This window comes from Callospermophilus lateralis, chromosome 5 (assembly GCF_048772815.1).
Source record: "Callospermophilus lateralis isolate mCalLat2 chromosome 5, mCalLat2.hap1, whole genome shotgun sequence".
Taxonomy (NCBI): domain Eukaryota; kingdom Metazoa; phylum Chordata; class Mammalia; order Rodentia; family Sciuridae; genus Callospermophilus; species Callospermophilus lateralis.
In genome coordinates, this window is record NC_135309.1 from 38,202,507 (window position 1) to 38,230,132 (window position 27,626).

Here is a 27,626-nt window from a genome sequence, read left to right on the forward strand (position 1 = left end):
GGTCCCAGAGATGTATGGGAATATTGGGCTGACTCCAAATGTCAAAATTAAGAATTTGGTTTGATTCAGTATGGAGAAGCTTTCTATGTAACATTTCCCTCCGGCTCATTCTAGCTTTTCCAAATGCAGATATTGGGCCTGGTTGGGCCTGATTGACTACAAAGCCCCTGGGAAGAAACTGAAGCCTGTGCTGCAGCAGAATTCAATTCAAGTAGGACTAATTTGTGAATTCTGTTTGAATCTGGAAGCTAATTAATACTTTCATTTCACTCTTGTTCCTATAAGCCACTCTAAAACTGCACATATCCAGGGGTAATGAGGTCAGAATTTAAGGTGCCCTTAGGAAAAATTTGAAGGTTGTGCTCCCATGAAAGAGATTTTATTTATTCCCATTTGAGCAGCTCATAAGAAATTATCTCTGTATCCTCCCTCTATGGATAGTTTCCTGTCTCTTATGAAAAGCTTTTAGAAATTTCAATACCTGGATCTCTTGAGAAAAGATGAGGGAGCCTGGAAACCAAGACTCTGCTCTTAAAGGGAAAAGATGACTGAGCCCTAGGTAGGTTCAGGAAGTAGGAACACAAATCCACCTCACCATTCATTAAGAACAAGCTCTAGGCCAGAGGAGAGTGGTGTGTTACAGGTATCTCAAGGATGTACTTGTCAGGTGCTGTCGGGAGCCATTCTCACACGTGACTGGGTGACTCCCGGTTAGGGTCTGAGGTGCTCTGGCTGTGTCGGAGCTTTCCCGGCCCTCTCCTGTTGAGAGAACCTGTCCGTGTGGGGGTGTAACTGACCACTGACCCCGGAGGCCCAATCACTGACCCTGACCTTGGAGTGCGGCCCCCCTTCAACCTTCATTGGATGGAATTATCCCCTGAATTTCTTGTTCCCCAATAAAAGGCTACTCCCTGGCGTGCTCTCTCTCTTTCTCTCTCTCTCTCTCTCCTGCTAGCCCTGAGTAAGCCTTGCTGCCCTGCCGGGTGGTTAGAGGTGGGAACCAGAGAGGGGAGCCGTCTCAGACCTGGTCATAGAAAAAGGTAACTGAGTCTGTGTGTTTATTTCGATCTCACTAGCTAACTTTTATGCCAAGAACCTCATTAATGAAACCATTGCACTGGCCGCATGGTGGAAGGTGCCTTGACCCCAGTTCAGGTGGAGTAATCCCTGAAACCCCTCAGGAGATTTTGTGTGAGGCCTGTCAACTTTTGACCCTTCCAGTTCTTCTTTCCAGTGGAGAGCCATCTAGGGAAGGTCTGAATTCTGTAAAATTTGCACAAGCTGGAGTCCCTGAGCAACAAAGGCATTAGCTGGGACAGGATAGGCATCTGTGTAAGTCAGGCAAATTAGACAAGTCTTGGGTTGGCTAGTCTGGGCTTTTCTGGAATAGCAAAAACATGGCAAGGCGAAGGAGGGCAAGGGAAGACAAGGCAATGGATGACTGGGCTTGTTTTGATTGGGTGTAACTAGTCTTGACTTGGCTTTTACTTGAGTCACACCATGACCAGGCAATGAAAAACAAGGCAAAGCAAGACAAGGCAAAAGAATATTTGGCTGGGCTGGGCTGGGTTGGGCTAAACTGGACATAGCTTAGCTTCTCCAGAGACATATGATGACAAGGCAATGAAAAGCAAGACAATAAAAATCAAGATAAGTCAGGACTAGCAAGGCTTGAATCCTTCTCATTACCCATGCCATGTTGACATAAAATAAGTTAAATAAAGGCAATTCTTGATTTCTCATTGATACCAAAACCATAGAAAAGCAAGGAAAGGCCTTCCCTCTATAGCCAAACCGTGGCAAGACACATCAAGGCTAGACTAGTCAAGTCAAAGCTAGAAAGTATTGGCTTACCTCCAATATCCAAGCAATGGCAAAACAAGGAAATGAAAGGGAAGTCAAGGCAAGGCATTTCAAATAAAGGCAAAGCAAACTTAGCTTTGATTTGATAGCCAAGGCGAGGCAAAGCAAGTCAAGGCTTGACTTGGCATAGCTTTACTGTACTTGTCTTCTTTATAGTAAAATAAAGTATAGCCAAGCAAAGCCATGGAAAGGTACAACTAGGCAAGGTAAGGCAAGGCATGCCTTGACTTGCTAGAATTAGCTTGGCTTCTCTTCACATCAGGCCATAGAAAGGCAAGAGGAGACAAGGCACAGCAAGTTGGTTTGATCTAAATTGGATTATAAATACCCAAAATATGAAAAGGCAAGACAAATTAAGGGAGTCAAGAGAAGACTTTGCTGTGATTGCCTTGACTTGGCTAATCACTAATAGCCAAGGCATGGAAAGGCAATGTAATGCAAGGCAAAGCAAAGCTTGGCCTGGTTTGGCTTCCTCTCAATAGCCATGTCATGGTAAAGTATGACAACCCAAGGCAAAGCAAGGTAAGATAAAGTCTGGCTTCCACTTGATAGTCAGGACATAGCAAGGCAAGACAACATAAGTCAAAGGATCGCAAGGTACTGCTTGCCTTCTGCTCAATACATCACATCCAGGCACCACAACATAAGCAAGGCAAGTCTTGGAGTGGCACATTTTCATTCCTTATGGTATGTTTATATCTGGTCAGGCAAGGCAAAGAAGACCTGAAGGCATGTCTTGAAATGGCTTGACCTGGCTTTTTCTCAATAGGCAATCCATGTCAAGGCAAGGCAATAAAAGGCATGGCTCAGCTAGACTTTCTTGGTTTCTCCTAAATAGCCAAAGAAAGGCAAGGCCAGGCAGACAAGCAAGAGAGAGAAAGAAAAACATGGCTCAGCCTAGTTTCTCCTAGAAGCCAAGCCATGGGAGTCAAGACAAGGCAAGGTAAGACAAAACTGGCCTTCTCCTTGATAGCCAAACCATAACGAAGTTAGGTGAGGCATAGCAAAGCAAAGGTAGTAAAGGCCATTCTTGGATTCGTCTTGAGAGCCAAGGCATAGCAATGCAAGCCAAGACAAGGCACAGAAAGAGCATGTTTTGCTTCCTTTGTATATTCAAATAATGGAAATTCAAGGCAAGTACCTACAAGAATGAGCCAGGTCTAGCTTCCAGCAATAGCCAAGCCATGATGTGGTAAGGCTAAACAAGACAAAGTTTGGATTGGATTGGCTTAGATTGTCCTGGCTTATCAATATGCAAGCAAGCAAAGCTGCCTTGACTTCCTTGCCTTTCCCCAATAGGTAAACTATGGAAATCAGGGGAAACCAGATACACAATGCATTCCCACTATGCTCAACCTATGGAAAGGCAAGGCAAGTTATTGCAAAGCCACAGAAAACAAGGCAATACTTGGTTTCCCCTTGATAGTCAAAACATGTAAAGGAATGGTTTGGCTTCCTCTCAACAGCCAAGCAATGCATTCGAAGTGAAGACAAGCCATAGTAACTGGCCTTTTCCTCTATAGCCAAGAATTGTGAGACAAAGCAAAGTAAGGCAAAACAACTCAAGCCTCATTCTATAGTCAGTCCTTGGCAAGACAAGGCAACAAAAGGCAAGGATAGTCAAGGCTTGGTTTTCCCTTTATGACCAAATCATATTAATAAAGACAAGGCAAGGAATGGCAATGCCAAGCATTGCTAAGTATGAGGGAAGGAGTTTGGAAAGTTTACAGATACAAGAAGGAAAAGTTTAGATTGTTTTAAGCAGAGTTTAATGGGTAATTCTGGAGGAAACTCAGAAGACCAGAATGTCAAAAGACAGTGGACACTAAAGACAGTGGACTCTATTAGAAATTGGACTAGAGGCCATTTGTGTTACATTCTGGTAAAGAAGTTGTCTTCATTTTGCCAATATCCCCAAACTTTCTGAGGCTGAATGGACTAATTTATCTGAGGTAGAAATTTCAAGATAGCATAGAATTCAGAGTATATCATGGATATTTCTAGCAGTATTTGGTCAAGTTTTCTGTGATAATAAGCTGAAAGCAGAGAAAAAGAATTAAAAACCTAGAAGTTTGGTAAAAAGTGACTAAAATTGGGGTTAAGGAAAGTATGGCAAAGAGATTACAACAATCACCTTCCCCAGAAACAATAGGAAAGATGACTTGACAACATCCCAGGAAATATCAAAACCACACTCATCTCAGGATCAAGGGTGTAAAAATAAAATGTTCTTTGAGAATACACCAGTTGGGCACTCTCCCTGCATAGAGAATTCTTGGAATTTGTTTCACCATGATCAGTTAGCTGGGCACTCAGAGATTGCTACAGCTGCGATCCCCAGGAGGCTTTGCTTGACATGGTTTTAGATCTTGGCATCAATCACAAGATGTTGATTCTGCAGGATTGCATGATTTTGGAGTTAGGGTGTCTTGGAGGGTCCCACTGCATATTGTATTCACATTGTTTCAAAAGAAGGCCTAAGAGAGCAGGCAAAGTGTAGCAGGGTCAGAGTCTCTGTGGACTGCCTCTCAGAGAGTGATGAGCAAAAAAAAAAAAAAAATGAGCAGAAACCCAAAGCTTCAGATTAAGAGATGCCAGTCACATGGGATTTCTGCCACAGAAAGTTGTAGGAATTGAGAAGAGGTCAGGTAGGCTGCAATCAGAAGTCCCTGGGAGGAGGAGAAATGTTTCTCTCAGGTGATTACCTTGGCTTGATCTCAGGTTATGATGCATTTTTGAGGGTTCTTATGACCCAATTTTAGGGCATTAGTGCATTGTAATAATTCTCCCTGGCCGCATTTATGAGATTTATTGATCAGCTCTCAGGAGTCAAGGGCTGAAAAACAAATGGCCCTTGTTGCACTGCTAGAGAAGCAGGACAGGGTAAAGTAAATATTTTTCCACAGAAATAGTAGACACACAGGATGTAAGTGTGCCAGTTTTAGGCAGACTGAAACCATTCCTTCTAGAAGATGGTAAAGAAAATACCTATTATTAGAATAATTATTTTTATTATGTTATTTTACTCTGACTTCTTTTTAGTACATTGTATACATAATAGTAGGGATTCATCCTGACATTCATAAATGTGTATAACACAGTTTTTGCCATTGAAATTTCCATATTATGCCCTTTTTTTCTTCCCTACTCCCTCCCCTAATCTCCTTTCTCTACTCTAGTGGTCTTCATTCAATTTATTCATTTTTTAATTGATACATTTTAGCTATATATAAAATTACAATCCATTGTGCTATATTCAGACATTCACTTTGTATTATTCTTTGACTTATAAACAATAATCAGTTATTTCTTATAGTTCTGAAGGATGGGGAGATCAAGATCCAGTTTCTGTCATTTGCATTGCCTGTCTTAGGCCTGTTCTTTGTAGTCAGTGCCTTCTCTCTTCATCCTGGTGGTGGAAGGGGATAGCTAGCTCTTCAGGGTTTCTTTCTCTTTTCCAATTGACACATGATAATTGTCTACATCTATGGGGTACACTGTGATATTTCAGTCTATGAATATAATTTGCAGTGACCTACTCAGGATAATCAATATCCTTCTCAAACATTTATCATTTCTTTGTGTTTAAAACATTTATACTCCTGTGTCCTCCTTTTTCACAAAATAAATAATAATTTTTTGTTAATAATAGTCACCCTAATATACTATAGAACACTAGACCTGATTCCTTCTATATACATAAATGTATGTATACACACACACACACACACACACACACACACACACATATATATATATATATATATATATATATATATAAACACACATACATACACACATTGTCTTTTTAGTTATACATGATGGTAGAGTCTCTTTTGACACAGTTATTCAAAGATGGAGTTATTCTTTGTAAATAGTATCCCAGTTTTGTGCATGTACACAATGTTGAGATTTTACTGTGGTGGATTTATATATGTACATAAGAAACTTATGTCAGATTTATTCCACTGTCTTTCCTATTTGTATCCCCATCTTTCCCCTTCAATATTCATTGTCTAATCCACTGAACCTCTATCTCCTCCTCTTCTGTGTATTAGCATCCACATATCAGAGAGACCATTCAACCTTTGCTTTTGAGAGATTGACTTATTTCACTTAGCATGATATTCTCTAGATCCTTTCATTTGACAGTAAAAGTCATAAATTATTCTTCTTTATGGCTGAGTAATAAATCTTTTTTGAGGTGGTGTGCATAGCTCAGCTCCAGGCTCTGAATGGATCGTGAAATGCACATTCATGGAAACCTACATGATTTTTGATGCCCCAGAAAGCCTCACTCATGAGGGCACCACTGGCCTAACCTTTGGGAATAGGAGTTACACTCCCCTGGACAGGCTTACGACAGTTTGATTATTCTCAGCTGGGGTTCTAGGAGATAAATGAAGAGACTTGTCTGACTCACACCATTAGGAGAAGAATCTGGAGATACTCAGGATTCAGTGTTCCAATGGTAGGCAACTTGACTCAATTTGTGGTAGAAAGAGCTGTAAAGAAATTCCTGGAAATAGGAGAAACATTTGAACAAACATGGGGGCATGTCTAGGCCAAAAGTTGGAGGCAGGATACATAGTGCACATGCTTAGACTCCTGATCCCAGAATGGGATCCCAGTCACATTCCTGAGGTTTCTTTTGGCCCAAATGTAAATATTGCAATAACCTCTTCTTCAACAGAGTTAGAAGGGGAGAGTTTGGTCACATGTAGGGAGCCAGCAGACACATGTAGGGACTTGCCTGTGATAACCCTACATGCAGCTTAGAAAAAAAATGAGATAAAGGATTCCCTTAAAAGTAGAAAAAAAATTGAGAATGCAAACTTGCCTTTTTCAGGCCATCTGAATACCTTTCTTGCAGGAATAATGAGAAATAATTTCCAAGAATCAGGATAAAATGTTCTCCAGAGAAATGGGTGTTGCTTGGCCTCATGTTGGTGGCAGCATGTGATGCATGCAGACCTGGATCCCTGAAACTAAGATTTGGCCCCAGAAAGCCACATTCCTGAGGGTTCCTTGGTCCCAAACTTGGCTCAGTGAAATACTCCTCCCATAGCCCTACTTAGGAAGTGACGAATTGATTGCAAGTGGGATCCAGGTGCTAGATAAAAAGAAAATTCAGGGTAAATAGAAGTCAAGGTTTTTCTAAAGAAATAGGGTACACTAATGCTGTAAGACTGCCAGTCTCTGATAGTCTGAGGTGACTTCTGGCATAAGAGTGAGGAAGTAATTCCTAGGCAGAGAACAACACTTTCTCTCAGGGGAAAGTCTTGGCTTGACTACAGATTATGAATGGGCTGTGATGTGCTCATGTATGAAAACCTGCAAAGTCTGATGTCTTATAAAGCCATGTTTATGAGGAGTTCTGTGGATTCTTCTGGCACATCTTTTGGACTTGTGAATTACCTTCTCTTCTCCTAGCCAGTTTTATAAGGAGATCTAGTATTCATAGCTGAATATCCAAGGACTGGATGAAGAACCTTACTGCATTCCAACTAGTAGGAGAAGCAGAAAGAGTGGAAGTAAAATTTTTGTCACAGAAGCAGGTGATACACAGTCTCCAACTGAGCCAGCTGCAGGCAACCTGAGGCCATTTATGGGATGAAGAGGGATAAAGAAATTCCTGGAAAAATAAGAAATATTTATATTAGTGAGGGTGCTTGGATAGGCCAAATATTTGTGGTGACATGTAAAAGTTGCATGCAGGGAGATCTGTTCCTACTAGGACCAAATTACAAAGGCACATTCCTGTAGGTTCTTATGGCCCAAACATGAACATTATAGCTACGCTTCCCTTGACAAGACTTAGAAGATTGGTCACATGTGGGTATACTTTACCTGTGATAACTTTAGGATCAGTTCTCTAAAGTTGAGATAAATTTTCTTTTAACGTAGGTGAATCAGGATAAAAACTTGCCTTTTACACACAACCTGAGGATATTATTGTTAGAAAAACAGAGGAAGAATGTCCTAAAAGAAGTGTAGGTTCTCCTGGTTATCAGATGTCATTGGTCCCAAGTTTGGGTCTGGATGTGAAGTTCATATGGATGGATAAGTGCACCCAGGATGAGGACTTGGAAAGTCTCATCACTCAGGGTTCTTCTGGCCTATGATTGGCTAGGTTCTTCTGGCCTATGATTGGCTAAGTCCCCCCCCCCCCTGAGGACTTCAGAGCTGTATTGGTCATAGATGGGAGCCAGGGGATGGACTGAGAAATTTGCTCTGCCTTAATTACTATTAGAAGGATGATAAGCTAAATAGAATGTTTCCCACAGAAATTGAGGACAGCTGGGATTTAAGGTTTCTGGTTTCAGGCATTCTGAAACCATTCATGGCAGAATAGAGAGCAGGAAATTCGGGGTGGGAGAGGGAATTGTTTCTCTGAGGAAGTGTCCTTGACTTGGCCCCAGGTCGGGCTGGGAACCGTGTAAGAGTGCAAACCAGCACCCAGTCTGGGGCCCCAGAAAGACATTCCTGAGTGTTCTCTTGGCCCAGTATTGGCACATTGGATTAATAATGCTACACTGGACAAACTTAAAAGGAATTTGAGTAGGCACAGTTGGGGAACCATATGCTAGATGAAGAGATGCTGTCTTGAGCAAGTTCCTGGGAAAATCAGGTTAAGCTGAAGTACACTTTTTTCCATAGGAATTGGTGATGACCAGGATGTAACAGCACCAGTGTCGGGACATATTAGACAATTGCTGTCAGAATAAAGAGGAATGAATTCTTGGAAGGAGCAGAAGAGTTTCTCTGAAGTTGTAAACTTGGCTTGGCTGCAGGCTATTGGCCGGCGGTGATGTGTCCTTGTGTGGAAACTTGCATCCATACTGCTGCCCCAGAATCACATTTATTAAGGTCCTTTGGGCCCTAACTTGGGGCATTAAATTACCTAGCCAATCTAGGGAAGTACAAAGAGACTGGCGCGTCTTGAGCTGCTCAGGGGCTGTACGAAGAGATTGGTGCCTCTTGAACTGCTAGTTCCAAGACACAGCACAACAAAAAGAATAAAGCCTAGACTGCACGCTAAGATCTGGAAGCATAGAATTCAGAGTAACAGTGAGCCAGGCTTGGTTCTATCATCGGCAGAAGATCAGGGTTGATGCTTATGACAAAGTGTGGCATCACCTATCACCCTCAGTATCTTTGCTGGTCTCTGCCTTAGCCAAGGCCACTACAAGGAGCAGAAAAGTGTCTAAAGATGCACTTGAATGCAAGGTAGCTTTAGTGAACTGTTGCAGCTTTCCTGCAGAACCTGAACTGTGGGAGCTCCACCTCCCAGGTAAGATCATGCAACAACAACATCATAGGCACCACACCCACCTGGGATTAGGGGGGCCTGAAAATTTCCACTGTTATACCTTCCCTTCCCTTCACACCTGTGCTTAAAAGGAGGGTTGGATTCCTAGGTTTCTGACAAGACCCTCGTCCTCCCACATTGACTGGAAATTGTCTCCTCAGATCTGCCAAGAATATTTCCCCTGAGCCATGTGGCATTGTGTGTGCATGCAATGCCCTGTGACCTGTTAAAACTGTGAGGTGTTTAGGACTTCCTGACTTCCCCTAGGCTGTGCCTGTCTGGCAAGTTGCTTTACCACAGGACTTCTCAGCAGGTCAGACCTATGTCTAGGGCAAGGGGTGGAAATATTTCTTCATTTGTACCTTCCATTACACCCTCTTGGAGTTCTACCTGGTTATATTGTGCATGTATAAATCATGATCAAAGTGAAGTTGATGCAGATATACTAATGTGCTTCTTTCCACCAATCAGAACTGATATTCTGACTCTTATACCCATGGCCCATTTTTAGTAATACCAATAGCTTCCTCCATGTACATTCATGACAAGCATTTGTTGTTTCCTTCAAAGTTCAAAACTTATCTGACTCATTGGCACATGCATTTAATTCCAAGTGACTCAAGAGACAGAGGCAAGAGGATTCCAAGTTGAAGGCAAGTACCAGCAACTTAGTGAGATGGCCTCAAAACTAAAAATAAGCAAGGCCTGAAGATGTAACTATATTATAGAATGACTCTGCGTTCTTTTTCCAGAACTATAAAATAAATAAATAAGCGAATTAATTAAATTTAAAGGGTAAAAAATTTAAAAACTTATGAAAAGTTTAAGTGTTTGATTACATTAGACTACAAAACCCTGGTACCACCTACTAATGATTCTCTGCTTACTCTTTTCCCTAGAGTGCTCACTGGAGGCTAGGGGAGCACATATATGGAGACCTACAAGCCATTTTCAAACTACATATATTTGGCCACGATGAGCACTGACCCTGTGCTTTCAAATGAATAATGTAAACCTGGTAATGCTACAGGGAACGATTCCCAACACTCTGTCATCTTAGTAAGAACCTGCCTTTGGATCCCTCTGCCTCTTGTGATTCATTGCTTCTCATACAAGTTGTTTTCAAACTGCACATATTCAGTCAAACTATGTGGTTAACCTACTAAGCCAACACGAAGAATGTGAATCTGTTGCTGAAACAGGAAAAATCACAATGACCTCTCTGTGAATCAAAGTATCTGCCTTTGGGCTCTCCCAGCCAATACCCTTTCTTTGTGTGTGTTTGGGGTGATGGGGGTTACCAGAGATTGAATTTGGGGGCACCTGACCACTGAGCCACATCACCAGCCCTATTCTGTGTTTTTTTATTGGTTTTTCAAAATATTACAATGCTCTTGACATATCATATTTCATACATTTGATTCAAGTGGGTTATGAACTCCCATTTTTACCACGTGTACAGATTGCAGATTCACATTGGTTACACATCCACGTTTATACATACTTCCATACTACTGTCTGTTGTGTTCTGCTGCCTTTCCTATGCCCTTCCTATCCCCCCTCCGCTCCCCTCCCCTCCCATCACCTCTCTCTACCCCATCTACTGTAATTCATTTCTCTCTTTTTTCCCTTTCCCCTCACATCCTCTTATATGTAATTTTGTATAACAATGAGGGTCTCCTTCCATTTCCATGCAATTCCCCTTCTCTCTCCCATTGCCTTCCACCTCTCATCCCTGTTTAATGGTAATCTTCTTCTCATGCTCTTCCTCCCTGCTCTGTTTTGAGTTGCCCTCATATCAAAAAAGACATTCGGCATTTGTGTTTTAGGGATTGGCTAGCTTCACTTAGCATAATCTGCTCTAATGCCATCCATTTCCCTGCAAATGCCATGATTTTGTTATGTTTTAGTGCTGAGTAATGTTCCATTGTGTACAAATGCCACTTTTTTTTTTATCCATTCATCTATTGACAGGCATCTAGGTTGGTTCCACATTCTAGTTATTGTGAATTGTGCTGCTATGAACATTGATGTAGCTGTATCCCTATAGTATGCTCTTTTTAGGTCTGTTTGGAATAGTCCAAGAAGGGGAATAGCTGTGTCAAATGGTGGTTCCATTCCCAGCTTTCCAAGGAATCTCCATACTGCTTTCCAGATTGGCTGCACCAATTTGCAGTCCCACCAGCAATGTATAAGGGAACCCTTTCCCCCATATCCTCGCCAGCACTTGTTGTTGACTTCATAATGGCTGCCATTCTTACTAGAGTGAGATGGTATCTTAGAGTGGTTTTAATTTGCATTTCTCTGATTGGTAGAGATGGTGAGCATTTTTTAGTGTATTTGTTGATTAACTGTATATCCTTCTCTGAGAAGTGTCTGTTCAGGTCCTTGGCCCATTTGTTGATTGGGTTATTTGTTTTCTTGTTTAATTTTTTGAGTTCTTTGTATACTATCGATATTAGGGTTCTATCTGAAGTGGGAGGAGTAAAAATTTTTACTCTTATTCTGTATTTTATTTAGAGATAAGATTTCGCTGAGTTGCCTACAACTAGTCCTATGTGCTGCCAGGTTCAAGGGAGCGTTGGAACAAGGGTTTCCTCTGGCCTTTCCAACCTGTATGACCCCCTGCAAAATGGTCTCCATGCCAGAAATTCTCTGTGCCAGAAATTCTGCTGATTTGTTAGGCTCAGTTTAGAGCTCTTGGTTGGTGTCTGCTGAATTCATGTATTGGACTTAGCGCCAAACTCATGGATCTAAGTTCCCAATCCAGTTTGGTGCTACTGTTGCATGAAGATACCATGCTGGGCTTAGACAGACCCAGCTGACTTTCATGCATTTTAATGAGCCAAATAGCCTCTAGATTAGCTCAGTGCAGGCTTCCCCTCTGATCCTGGAATTTCCCATGTCAAGAATTCCCCAGCACTTTTTAATATTTTTTCTCCATTTTGTCTACTAATTTTCCTCACAATTTCCAGGAGCTCAGCTAAAATTGTCTTCTCATCTTTGTCTGATGTACTGTCAGTTTCCCAGTCTTCAAGCTTATCTGTCCACTATTGAGTATCAGTCAAGTGCTTTTGTTCACTCCCCTCAGAGAGAAATAGTTTTCTCACTGAGTTCAGAGTCATAGAGCTGTGAGAAAAGCCACTTTCCACTAATCCCAATGGAATATTGCTCAGCCATAAAGAAAAATAAAATTATAGCATTTGCTGGCAAATGGATGGAACTAGAGAATATCATGGTAAGCAAAATAAGCAATCCTCACTACCCCCGCCCCCCCCCCCACAAGAAAAGGCCCCATATTCTCTCTGTGGATACCACACAATAAGGAGCAGGGGGATGAAAAAATATAAGTTCAATTGATTAGACAAAGGGAAATAAAGTGAAGGGAGAATGGATGGGAATAGGAAAGACAATAGAATGGATCAGACACAACACTCCTATATTCATATATGAATATAAGACCAATGAATCTGTGTATCATGTCCAATTGCAAGAATGGGGTCCTAATTAGAATAAGTTATGCTTAATGTATGTACAATATTTCAAAATACAATCTACTGTCATGTATATCTAAAAGGAACAATTTTTTTTTAATGAAAATAAATAAATAAATGGAAGAACAGTAGTGCTGGACAACGGGACTAAGGGGACAGAAGAAAGCACGAAAAAAGAAACTACTGAGTATTGAAATGAAGAAAATTACGTGTATTTATGAAAATGTTAACCATGACCCCACCATTATTTATAACTGGAATGCACTAAAAAACAAAAACAGGTTCAGAATTTGTCATATTTTTTTAAATCATTGAAATTAAATAGTAGTACATTTAACAAAAAAAATCTAAATTTATTATAAGAACGTCAAATCTGTCAAATATGTATTCTATCTACAATAAATTATATAAATAAATTATTCATGACATATTTAAATAAAAAACAAACTGCACAAAATATAGAAAATATAATTAAGAAAAATTAAAAATAAGCCGCTGAACCGGAAGTCTCCTGTCAATCAACCGCCGCCCTCACCATTGCTGTCTCTGATTCTGCAGCTGCCAGCCTGAGATCACCTGGACGTCTTCTTTCTGGACTACCGCAGAAGTCACCGATCTTCCTGGAGGTCTCCTCTCTGGGCAAGGCCTCAGGTACCTCGAGGTGAATTCCTTTGCTACCTCCGAGGTAGCTGCTGCTGAACCTGAAGTCTCCTGTCAATCAACCGCCACTTGCGCCACTAACTCCATTGCTGCCTCTGATTCTGCTTCCCCCAACCTGAGATTGTATGGAGGTCTTCTTTCTGGATGCTACTGCCACAGAAGGAAACCACTGCCTTGGATGCAACTGAAGCCTACACTGCTGCTGACCTTGGAGATCACCTAGATACAATGCCCCCTCAGTTGCTATTGTAGCTACCGCTGCAACCACCACTACTGCTGACTCGCTGCCATCAACCACTACCACTACCGCTGCTACCATAGCCTAGAGGACTACTTCTAGGGTGACTTAAGGTTTGGTTGCATGTGACTGCACCCATTTGGGGACATCAGCCAGTGCAGAGACCTGGATGCCAGCCTTTGTCTGGGGACTCCCGCTGAACATGCAGGTCCAGTGTGGGGGTGCTAGAAGGTTTGGAGGAGTCTGGGGTCTTCCTGGTGAGAGTGCTGGTGGCCATTGTCTTGCTGCTGCTGCATCTCAGAGTTGCTCCTTTGCATGAGTGTATCCCTGGTGGTCTCTCAGCAAGTATGAGCAGCATTGAGATCTTGGGACTGCAGCGTGGCCAATCCTGAGGTATCTGAAGCTCAGATTGGTGGGATAGAGGCTGGGTTTGCAAGGGCTGATCTGGGTTTGGTGATCCCAAGAGATGTCAGAGATAGGGCTGAGAAACTGATGAACACTGACAGTTCGACTTTACAGCAAGATTTATTTTAATTTATTTTTTAATTCACTAATCTCTCTACCATATTTGGAACAGGTTGTTTTTTATGCATCAGTGTGTGAAGGACAATGATATACGAATGGTGTTTTGCATTTTTGTTGTATTCTTATGTCTTTATTTTTTTTCTCTTTGTATTCTTCCTTTATCTTTTCTGTTTTCTTGGACTTACTTTCTCCAACCAACAGTCAATCTCTGTCAGTTATTATTCCACACTTCCTGTGAATTTTTACTTTTAGCTTCTATCTTCCTCCCTCATGAATATCGCATACTACACTACCTCTGTTCTCTCATTCACCATTTTAAATCATAAATTGTTTTAGCAAATATTTTGTTTATACTATAGATAGTTATTGAACTAATTAATTTTTTTTGGTTCTATGTGAGAAAACAGTAGATGCCTTAGTGGGAGTTATTAGGTTTAAGGGAGTTATTAGGTTATAAGGTTAAGTTATTGTGTTCATTGGGTCCTATTGATATTGATCTTACCAGTAAAGGCAAAGCACTGGAAACCTTCAGGGACACCATAGGTCTACAGGGTAGAATTATCTTGACTTAGATCCATACTTTTAGGTAGGAAAGAACACTAACAACATGAAAAAACAAGGGAATAAGGCACCCCAAACAAACCAAGATGCTTCAACAACAGAAGCCACTGATAACACAGTAGAAGAAATGTCTAAGAAGGAGTTCAGACCGTATATGGTTAAACTGATATGTGAAGTATAGTATAAGGAGAGAAATCAAAGAAAAATATTGGATGTGAATTACCACTTCAATAAAGATTTAAAAAAATAAAAATCCTCAAAATGAAGGAATCAGTAAACCAAATTATAAATTCAATTAAAAGTATCACCAACAGATTAGATCACTTGGAAGATAGAACCACACACAATGAAGACAAAATATACAATCTTGAAAGTAGAGTTGAACATGTGGAAAAGATGGTAAGAAACCATGAACATAACATCCAAAAATTATGGTATAACATGAAAAGACCAAATTTAAGAGTTATCAGAATAGATAAAGGAGCAGAGATACAAACCAAAGGAATCCAAAATCTTTCAATGATATAATAGCAGAAAAATTTTCAAACCTAAAGAATGGAATGGAAAATCAAATACAAGAAGCTTACAGGATCCCAAAAGTACAAAATTACAGCAGACCCATACCAAGACACATTATAATGAAAATGACTAACACAGAGAATAAAGATAAAATCCCAAAGGCTTTGAGAAAAAAAGTCAAATTACATATAGGGAGGTAAAACAATTCACATCCAAACTGATTTCTCAGCCCAGATCCTCAAAGCTAGGAGGTCATGGAATAATATATTTCAAGCTCTGAAAGAAAATGGATGACAACCAAGAATTTTATATTTAGCAAAGTTTTCAAATTTGAAAACAAAATTAAAACATTCCATGATAAACAAAAATTAAAAGAATTCATAACTAGAAAGCCTACACTACATAGCATTCTCAACAAAATATTCCCTGAGGATAAAGTGGGGGGAAAAAGTGAAAACCAGCAAAGGGAAGATCTATAGTAAAGTGACATTCAACCAAATGAGAAACTAAAACAAATCAAAAATCAGAAATAAATCAAAATGACAGGGAATACAAATCATATCTCAATAATAACCTTTAATGTTAATAGCCTAAAGTCTTCAATCAAAAGACACAAATTGGCAGATTGGATTAAAATGTAAGATCCAACAATATGCTGTCTTCAAGAGACTCACCTCATGGGCAAAGACATCCACGGGCTGAAGGTGAAAGGATGGGAAAAAACTTACCACTCATATGGATTGCATAAACAAGTAGGTGTTTCCACTCTCATTTCAGATAAAGTAGATTCAAACCAAAGTTAATCAGAAGAGGAAAAGCAGGGACGTATGTATAAGCAGAATATAACAATTATAAATATTTATGCCCCAAACAATGGAGCATCCATGTACATCAAACAAACTATTCTCAATTTCAAGAGTCAAACAGACCAAAATACAATAATAATGGATGATTTTAACACACCTCTCTCACTACTGGACAGATCTTCCAAACAAAAACTAAAAGAAAATTTATAGAACTAAATAATACAATCAATAACATAGATTTAACAGACACATATAGAATATTTCATCCATCAATGAGCAAATATACTTTCTTCTCAGCAGCACATGGCTCCTTCTCTAAAACAGATCATATCTTATGCCACAAAGCAACTCTTAGTAAATACAAAGAAGCAGAGCTAATGCCCTGCATTCTAATAGACCACAATGGAAGGAAAATAGAAATAAATAATACAATTAAAAAAAATAGAAGCTACTGTAACAAATGGAGACTAAATAATACACAATTGAATGATTAGTGGATAGTAGAAGATATCAAGGATAAAATAAAAAAAAATCTTGGAGGTAAATGAGAGCACTGATACAACATATCAAAATCTCTGGGACACTATGAAGGTAGTACAAAGAGGAAAGTTTATTGCATTGAGTACATTCATTAAAAGAATAAAAAGCCAACAAATAAATGGCCTAACACTACATCTCAAAGCCTTAGAAAAAGAAGAACAAATCAATACCAAAAGCAGAAGACAGGAAATAATTAAAATCAGGGCTGAAATTAATGACATTGAAACAAACAACAACAACAACAAAAAAAAAAACAATTGAAAAAAATTGACAAAACAAAAAGTTGGTTCTTTGAAAAACTAAATAAAATAGATAAACCCCTGGCATGCTAATGAAGACAAAAAGAGAGAAAACTCAAATTACTAAAATACAAGATGAAGGAAATATCACAATGAACATGTCTGAAATCCAGAAAAAATTGGAAACTTCCAAATTTATACTCTAATACAATAGAAAGACATCGACAAATTTCTAGAGACATATGACCTACTCAAACTGAATTAGGAGGTCGTACATGATTTAAATAGATCAATTTCAAGTAATGAAATAGAAAATGCCATCAAAAGCCTACCAACCAAGAAAAGCCCAGGACCAGATGGATTCTCAGCCAAATTCTACAAGACTTTCAAAGAATTAATACCAATACTCCTCAAAGTATTCCATGAAATTTCCATGAAACAGAAAAGGAGGGAACCCTGCCAAACTCATTCTATGAGGCTAATATCACCCTGACACCAAAACCAGATAAAGAGCCATCAAGGAAAGAAAACTTCAGACCAAATATCCCTGAAGAATATATATGCAAAAAATTCTCAATAAAATCCTGGCAATTCGCATACAAAAACATATTAAAAAGATAGTGCACCATGATCATGTGGGATTCATCCCAGGGATGCAGGATTGGTTCAACAGATAAAAATATAAAAGTAATATATCATATTAATAGATGTAATAGAATTAAAATTAGTAGCCTTAAAAACAAGAATCATATAATCATCTCGACAGATGCAGAAAAAGCATTTGACAAAATCCAGCACACCTTCATGTTCAAAATACTAGAAAAACTAGGGATAGTAGGAACAAACCTCAACATTGTAAAAGCTATATATGCTAAACCCAAGGCCAGCATCATTCTAAATGGAGGAAATTAAAATCATTCCCACTACAAACTGGAACAAGACAAGGATGTCCTCTTTCACCACTTCTATTCAACATCATCCTTGAAACTCTAGCCAGAGCAATTAGACAAAATAAAGAAATTAAAGGGATAGAAATAGGTAAAGAAAAACTCAAACTATCACTATTTGCTGATGACATGATTCTATATCTAGAAGATCCAAAAAATATCACCAGAAAACTTCTAGAACTAATAAATGAATTCAGCAAAGTAGCAGGATATACAATAAACACTTATAAATCAAACATGTTCCTATACATCAGCAAAAATCCACTGAAAGAAAAATTAGGAAAATGACTCCGTTCCCAATAGCCTCAAAAAAAAAAAACTTAAGAATTAATATAACAAAAGAGGTGAAAGATCTCTACAGTGAAAACTATAGACCACTAAAGAAAGAAATTGAAGAAAACCTCAGAAGATAAAAAGATCTCCAATGCTCCTGGATAGGCCAAATTAATATTGTGAAAATGACCATACTACCAAAAGCACTATACAGATTTCAATTTCTATTGAAATACCAATGACATTCTTCATATAATTAGAAAAAACAATCATGAAATTTATTTGGAAAAATGAGACCCAGAATAGTTAAAGCTATCCTTAGAAGAAAAGTGAAGCAGGAGGCATCACAATACAAGATCATAAACTATACTACAGAGCTATAGTAATAAAAATGGTATGGCATTGGCACCAAAATAGACTTGTAGACCAATGGTACAAAATAGAGGACACAGAAACAAACCCACATAAATATGGTTATGTCATACTAGACAAAGGTGCCAAAAGCATTCACTGGAGAAAAGATAGCCTATTCAATAAGTGGTACTGGCAAAACTGGAAATTGGCACCTAGCAAAATGCAATTAAACCTCTATCTCTCACCCTATACAAAAATCAACTCAAGTGGATCAAAGACTTAGGCACTAGAAAAGAGGCCCTGTGCCCAAAGTGTCTAGAAATAGAAGAAAAAATAGGCCCTAATGTTCACCATGTCAGTATTGGATCTGACTTCCTTAACAAGATTCCTAAAGCATAAGAAGTAAAATCAAGAATAAATAAATGTGATGGATTCAAATTAAAAAGTTTTTTTCTCAGCAAAGGAAACAATAAGATGAGGTTTGAGCTTACAGATTGGGAGAAAATCTTTATCACATCCACCTCCGAAAAAAAGAAAAAAAAATAACACAACCAATAAATGGGCAAACAGACATTTCACAGAGGAAGAAATACAATTGATCAACAAATGTATAAAAAAATGTTCAACATCTTTAACAATTAAATAAATGCAAATCAAAACTATTCTAAGATTTCATCTCACTCCTGTCAGAATGGCAATCATCAAGAATACAAGCAACAATAAATGTTGGCAAGGATGTGGTGAAAAAGATACACTCATACATTGTAGGTAGGACTGCAAATTGGTGCAACCACTATGGAAAGCAGTATGGAGAGTCCTCAGAAAATTGGGACTAGAACCATCATTTGACTCAGCTATCCCACACTAATACCCAAAAGACTTAAAATCAGAATATAGTGACACAGCCACATCAATGTTTATAGAAGCTCAATTCACAATAGCTAGACTATGGAGCCAAACTAGGTGTCTCTCAATAGATGAATGGATAAAGAAAATGTGGTACACATAGTTCATGGACTATAACTCAGCTTTAAAGAAGAGAAAAAATATGGCATTTGCCAGAAAATGGTTGGAGTTGGAGAATATCATACTAAGCGAAATAAGCCAATCCCACAAAACCAAGGATCAAATGTCTTCTCTAATATACGAATACTAATTCCAAAATAAGGCAGGGGATAGTAGGCAAGAATAGCATTGCCTTAGACTAGGTAGAAGGAAGTGATGGGAGGGAAGGGAAGGGGATATAGGGCTAGGAAAGATAGTAGAATGAAACAGACATTATTATTGTATGTATACATGTGAATGCATGACCAATATGATTCTGCAACATTTACACTCAGAAAAATGAGAAATTATATCCCATCTATGTATGATATATCAAAGTGCATAATCAAAGTGAATTCTACTATCAGGTAAAACTAATTAAAACTAATACACAACACATTATTGTTGATAAAATAAAATAAAAATGATAGTATTAAAAAGTGAAACCAGGCAAGGTAAGCCATGCCTCTAATTCCAGAAATCCAGGACAGAATCAGGAAAAGCACAAGTTCCATGCCAGCCTCAGCAATTTACTGAGACCATGTCTCAAAATAAAAATAAAAATGTCTTGGGATGTATCTCATGGTAAAGTACCTTGGGTTCAATCCCCATTAATTAATAAATAAATTATTAATTATAAATAAATAAATATCAGCTTGAGAAGAATTTGTATGATGAACATAACTGCACCATTGTTTGGGGCATATATATTTATGATTGTTATGTCCTGTTGGTGTATGATTTCCTTGAGCAATATATAATGTTTATCTTTATCCCTTTTAATTAACTTTGGCTTGAAGTCTACTTTATTTGATATGAGGATAGAAACCCCTGCTTGCTTCTGCAGTCCATGTGAGTGGTATGATTTTTCCCAACCTTTCACCTTTGGTCTGTGTATGTCTTTTCCTATGAGTCTCCTGGAGGCAGAATATTGTTGAGTCTTGTTTTTTTAATCCAATCTGCTAGCCTATGTCTTTTGATTGGTAAGTTTAAGCCATTAATATTTAGGTTTATTATTGAGACCTGGTTTGTATTCCCAGCCACATTTGATTATTTTTGTTAGTTAACTTGACTTGATTTTCTTCTTTGATTAGTTTTTCCTTTAGGGTACTACTACCTCCCTCTGATGATTTTCATTGTTGTTTTTCACTTCCTATTCATGGAATATTTTTCCAAGGATGTTTTGCAGTGCCAGTTTTCTAGATATAAATTCTTTTAACTTTTATTTATCATGGAAGGTTTTTATTTCATTTTCAAGTCTAAAGCTTAATTTTGCTGGATACAAGATTCTCGTTTGGCACCCATTTTCTTTCAGAGCTTGATATATGTTGTACCAGGATCTTCTAGCTTTCAGGTTTTATGTTGAAAAATCTGCTGTTATCCTAATTGTTTTTCTCCTATATGTAATCTAATTTCTTTCTCTTGTGGCTTTTAAAATTCTCTCTTTGTTCTGTATATTGGGCGTTTTCATTATTATGTGCCGTGGTGTGGATCTGATGTGACTTTTTGTATTTGACACCCTGTAGGCTTCTTGAATTTGGATTTCCAATTCATTCTTTATGTTTGGAAAGTTTTCTGATATTATTTCATTGAATAGATTGTTCATTCCTTTGGTTTGGACCTCTATGCCTTCCTCTATCCCAATAACTCTTAAATTTGGTCTTTTTATGCTATCCCATATTTCTTGACTGTTCTGCTCATGGTTTCTTATCATTATCACTGTATGGCCTCTGTTCTTTTCAAGATTATATATTTTGCTTTCATTGTCTGATGTCCTATATTCCAAGTGGTCTATTCTGTTGGTGATACTTTAATTTGAGCTTTCAATTTGGTTTAGTATTTCTGGATTTTTTTTTTTTGTTGTTGTTGTTATTGTTGTTTGTTTGTTTCTTTTTAGAACCTCTATCTCCCTGTTGAGATGATCTTTTGCTTCCTGTGTTTGTTTATGTAGCTTTTTGTCAAAGTGATCTTTCACTGCCTGTATTTGCTCTCTTATATCTTCCTTGAGTTCACAGAACCTTATAACCATGTACATCCTGAACTCCTTATCTGTCATTTCTTCTGATATGGCTTCCAATGATTCTAATAATTTGGTGTCTTGATTTATTTGGGGCATTTTCTTTCTTTTTCTTTTCATGTTGCTCATGTGTCTTCCTTTTCATCTCTGTGGGTCTACAGTGTTATTGGTTTTACCCTACAGGTTTGTAGTGCTCTTTTAGGGTTCCAAGACCTTTCCTTTGTGGGGTTCTTTTCCTTTGTGGGGAAGGACAATGTTAACAGAACCCAATATCAACAATATGCCACCTGTGAACAACTTGTTGTTATTAAGACGTTTACAGTTTAGTCTCAATGTACAGAAATGTTGGATTCAATTATTATCTAAAATATAATCAGCAGTTTTGTAAAAAGGTTTACTGTTTCTGATGGTGGACAATGAACTGGGGGTGGAGTATAAGATGATATACTGAGGAGGTAGGATGTGAGGATATAGATTTAATATACCTTAGGAAGTGTAAAAGAGAAATCTAATGGAGAGGGTTAGTAGCAAGAGAATAGACAGGAAGTAATTTAGGGTAGACAAGTACTTGGGAAGACAGTACAGTACATAAAACCAACACACATATATATTTAGAAAAATGCACATGTTAAAATAGCAAATTATGGAAGGGGAAAGAAAAATGAAAGAAGAAAAAAAGGAAAAGAAAAAAAATGGCAGATACAACAACTCTATGCTATATTATTCAGATGACTCAGTCCTCTAAGTCCTATTTCATGCAAAGTTCTTGTTTTCACATACGGTGGGGATGTGAGGGCCGGAGGATAGAGGAGTAGAAGAGGGGGAAAAAATCTCAAAGGAAGAAACTGGGGTTGTTGCTAATTTTAGAGATCTGTATCTTTCCTGCTTCTCTTCTCATGCCATAGAAGGGGTTTTCTGTTGTAAGCTGGTGTCTCTGCCCTCAGGAGAGTGGAGGTAACCAGGGTAGAAAGATTGGTCCTGGTGCAGGGATTCTGGAAGCAGGGAGTAGCACCTGCCAGTCCCTGCAGGGAAACTGCACCTCATGAGTCTCTTTTTGGGGGTCACGTCTATGACTTGAGCACCTGGTACTATCTCCGTATCTTGCCTGGAGATTCCCCAATTCCTGGTCTCTGTTAGGCTCCAAACTTTCGTCCTGTCTCCCTTAGCAGTTCTCAATTGAGGAACCTCTCACACAGGGGCTCTCGTGGGAAGCTCCCTGATTGCACTGCACACCTGTGTTGGTCAGCTACTGTGTTGGGTTAACAATGCTGGAGAGGGGGGAAGGTTGGGATTTTGGTACCTGGCTGCTGAAGATCTGATCTGGGAGCTGCCCCCACCTAATATGGTGAGACTATTGAGCCAAGATGGAGGCCGTCTTCTTTCATTGCCAGCGAGTCTGGTGAGGCAGGGGAAGCTGGGGATGGCATGGTGCTGTGTGTAGGTAGCAGCTGAGTGACCTGCATGGGAGTAGAGCAAAGTCTTGGAGAGCTGCAGATGTGTTGATAGGTGATTCTGCTAAGGTGCTCATGAGGCCTGCCTTAGCTAGATCTTTGGGGTATGGGTCCTGCTCAAATGCCAGGTGTCCTGCTCTAAAACTGAGGCCCAGAACCCTTTGCAGGGTCACAGTGCTGGTGATTTCTGCAGAGAGCAGGTGTATAGGGGTCTTCTAACACTCTCAGAGATGCAGTATTCTGACTAGGTGAGATCTGGATCACAGAGCGATCCAGGATGTTGCCTCCCTCTAGCCCTCCATCTTCCTCCCTCATAAATAAATAAATATCAGTGGAAAAAAGTCTTTCCTAAGATTTACACCTTGCCACCATGATCCACAATAAATCATTGACTGATTACAATTTTAAATGGGAAATTAAATAGAATAAAAGAAAGTACATAAGGAAAGCTAGTCCAAAAGGAAGGGGCAGGGGGCAAGCAGATATGCTTTTTATTATATCTGGCGAATTTACTGGCTACTCCTCAAAAGTTTGTGTCTCTGTTACTGCATGTGCTAAATTCCCCTAGAGCCATGCTAGGAACCAGGTGGATGTGGGAGGGATATATAGATTTGAGGAGACTGTGTTAAGCTAGTTTTCTTGGAGACCAGGCATTCAGCATCCTGATGTTCTGATCTACCCAGCCATCAGCCTCTGGTGTCTGGAAGACTGCAGAGCAGGTACCCTGGACAAGTTCAGACTTTGAGCCATCACCTGGAGCCTCATCCCAGTGTCCTCATCCTTCATGGAGGTAAACAACTACAGCTTGAAAAGGGCAGCTGTCTTGGAGGGGGTATCCCCAGTGACACAGGGACAACTGAACTGGCAGAATCTCATTCTTAGCCTGTGGGTGTCTGCTCCAGCTCAGGCAGGGTACTTCCTGGCATACTACAGGGCATGAAACATGGTGGAAAATCTCAAGCCATGACTCTGAGCTGCCTAGGATGCTAGAACCCAGGGACTCCAAAGAAGAGCTTGGCCAGAGCATAGCCCCCAAAGAGAGTAAGCCCAAACATCACTCTACCCTCTCTAAACTGCAGACTGGCCCCTGGGTCTTGGGGACTCCAGGTGGCCTGCCATGAATGTTGGGTGCAGCAGGGTGGCCTTGGAGGTAGTGAATCTACATGCCACAGATTGTCCTTCCATAAGCTCAGGTAGGTCTTCTCCTTGCACCATGCTCAGTAAGTTTTGTTTTGGCACCATGAGGCTTAAATTTCATCCAGCTTTATCTCTGCTGCTGCTGCTGCTGCAGCTGTGACATCAAGGTTAAAGTTTCCTTCCCCCACCAATATTGGATGTATTGGGCCTGAGGCAACCACTTTTACTTCCGCTCTAGCGCCACCTATAATACTGCATATCCTACACTTCCATCTACTACTGGACAGAAGAGCCAATAGCTGACTAGTAGGTGGTAAATCTGCCAGAAGCCAATCACTGGTGGCCTAGCTGATTCTATCCAGCAAGAGGCCATGCCCCCCACAAACAGTTCTGTTTATTGGTGTTGCCTGGCAACGGGTATTTTATCGTGGAGAGATATTAATCTTGCAGCGGCTATACTTTGGGGCGCTTTGCAGTGATTTAGTTCAGCTAATCTTTAGTTCAAAGAATCCGAGTTGGAGGCAGAGGAAGCCCCCTAGGGGAGCGAGTATCCAATGCCTCACAATGAACTCGGCCTGGAGGAAAATTGTTGCCTACCGCTTGGAAAATAAGATTTACAAATTTCACGAGGCTGTCAGAAATGGTGATTCACCTCGAGTGAAATATTTCCTAGCTCGTGGAAGTCATGTTGATGACACGGACAAAAAGAACAGGTATGGGATCTGGGAAGTCAGGGGCTGAAGGGCAAGGGGCCAACTGGGGGAAGCAGGGTAATGGGTCTTCTCTATTGTCCATGGGGACAGAGCAGGAGGGAGACCAACCCTTCTTTCAACAGGATACTTGACTTTCATACTCCCATGGAGCTTCTGTACCAGGCACCTGCAAACCTTGGAGGTCTAGCACCCAGGCAGACTTAATGAGCAGTAAAACAAAAACAAATCTGTAGCTGGTTTCCCGGGGGCATATAATTCCTAATTGTTAAACTAATTGTTTAAGGATTATGTACATACAGCAGTTTATTGTTAATGTACACACTTTCACAAGTAGGTCACATACATTGTAGAAAAGTGCATAATGAGAAAAAAATATTACTCATAATATAGCAACAACAGGGCTAAAAAAATTCTTCAAATATAACCCATTATCTGTTATCAACTGAGGAACCTTTATTAGAACTCTTTGAATTAAGAACACGGCTCCACATTTGTTGTTGTTCTTTTGTTTTTTTACCTTAATTCACACTAGTACATTTAGGAGGAGCACTTTCACTCCTCACTAGATATTACTTATTTCTCACATGCCTAACTCACTATTTCATCAAATTCTGAAGGATAACTTGATGTCATCTTCATTAGCCAACCAACTTCATAGCAAGGCTTGTTGAATAGCCCTGAATTTTTTGAAAATATTCCATTCACTTAAGTTACTTTTCAAGAGAGCAGACAATAGAGTTCTCTGGCAGCTTTCCCATTTTCCAAGCATTAAACACACGTTGCTTCCCTAATTTTGTACCACTTCAGGCAGATTACACTTTAAAAAAATGTGCCAATAGCTTTCTGCACAAACTTGTTGATTCCCCTGTTCCAATATACTTTCTGAAGTTATCTCTTACTGTTTGTTTGTTTATTTAAACAGAGAGAGCAGAGCATTGGTCCACAAGATCAGGCAGTGCAGGCCTTCAGTCAGAAGAACAAGAGAGCAGCAAACAGAAGGTTCCCAGGCTGCACAAGGCTGCCTCCTTCTCCCCTAGTGTCCCTTGCTCAGCCTTGTTCTCAAGGGACAAAGGCTATCCATAGTAGGTCTGTGCCCTGGTGACAGTGTTTGTGAAAAGGAATATTCATTGTCTCCAATGTGTGAGCTCTTTCTATGGTTACCAATTTCACAAAAATTTTAAAATAAAAAATTAATTAAAATATCAGGGTTATAACATTTTTGAGTCCCACCTGCATGCAGTATTTAAGATCATGATGACACTACAAAAATGTTTATGAGGTAGACAAAGTCTTGCCAATCTGGGTATCAAAATACATTGTAAACTTTTATGAATTACTTCTTTGCCAACAGCCAAAATATAAGTGAGTACATCAGGATAAAATACAAAACATGAAAATATCTGAAAGAATATTTAGTATACTAGAATTGGTAGAAACATATACTTTCTGAATGTTGCACAGAATTTACCATCAAATCATCTATTTGAGGAGTGAGTCTTAAGTAGCTGAACCTTAAGCTGCAGAGTAAGTACAAGTTCTCTGCATCCTCAAAATTTTATAGCTCTGAAATATATTTTATTTCTTGTTAAATTAAATTCCTTCTCTTACCAGAAACACAAATGTTTTTTCCTATGTTCAAATGTTACTTGAGCATCTGAAAAAAAAAAGAGTGCTTTGTGCAATATAAGTCATTTTGGCTTTAGCAAACTCAAGGCCATGCATTCAATCCTCAGCACCAGAATTAAATAAATAAGTAAATAAAAGATTTTTAAAAGAAGTAGGAAAAAAGTAAGTCTTCTTTTCAGTTCTTTCTTTCTTAGGAAAGTTCTTGCCAATATAAAATGTATAAAGAGGCATTTGTGTTTTCTTCTAGTACATTTCTATGTAGAAGCAAAGGGGAACTTTTCATCTGTGCTTATAGATATAATTACATTTCTTATAGATATGTTTTGTTACATACATGCAATTTTAGGTTAATAATTTTGTTTTAGTGGCATGATGATAAAAAAGAGAACAAGTAATAAAGATTATTACTACTGCCAAATTATTGCTTTCCTTCATAATTTTTGCTTAAAAAAGTGAACTCAAGTATACTTATCTGTTCTTTTATTTCATTCATTTATACCCATACTCTGAATACCTAGTATGTAATTGAAATAATGACTCTTAAGACTCTTTCTTAAAAGCTTTATGTTTGATTGATCAGAAGTTTAAAACTTCAGAGATAGGACTCAATTTCAAGTAAAACTTTTCCTCTTCCATTTCAAACAGAAGCACTCTGGTAGGAAATTATAAACTGCCCATTTTAAAAGTTAAAGCAGTGTTAAAAACGGAACATTGGAAACACCTGATTTATGTATATCCTGTAAATCTAAATATTGAATAGCGTGAACCATGCTAATTCATTTGAGTCCTACATTTCCTTTAGCTTTAAATTACTTTAAAAAAAGAAAAGCAAGGATTACCATGGTTTTAATTTGGTCTTTTATTATTGTTTTATCATTCATCTCTCCTTACCTATAGTATTTTTAACAACTAAAATTAATTTAAATGGCACTCATATTACTATAACCACTGTAGACCTCTTGTGTGTATCACATTTCACTTAAGGTAAGGTACTGTGTGATGGTCCTTTATTTCATGTATGAATAAAAAAATTGAATGCTGCCATTATACTTGTAGTGGCTTTCCAATGTCAGTGATGTCAAAATGATAGAAAAAAGAGCATCTAAGACTAATTGAAATACATAGTCCCTACTTACTCTGTTGATTCATAGTAATAGTAATAATTACAATAGCCAAAAATTATAATTACAATAGCCAACTGTTGCTTGTACTAGAAACTGTTCAAACATTTTACATAGATTTTAATTTTAAGTATCACACTATCATCCCAGTAGGTAACTACTAATTTTAATCAGTATTTGATTGGA

At 38.9% G+C, this 27,626-nt stretch overlaps 1 protein-coding gene across 1 annotated transcript in view; it reads left to right on the forward strand.

Moving 5' to 3' along the window:
* The first annotated feature begins 24,544 nt into the window (after positions 1-24,544).
* LOC143399071 (uncharacterized) overlaps positions 24,545-27,626 on the forward strand; it is a 46,731-nt gene continuing 43,649 nt past the window's right edge. The window contains exon 1 of the mRNA XM_077109528.1: positions 24,545-24,693. Coding sequence (XP_076965643.1) covers positions 24,545-24,693 — 149 coding nt within the window. The remainder of the gene's footprint in view (positions 24,694-27,626) is intronic.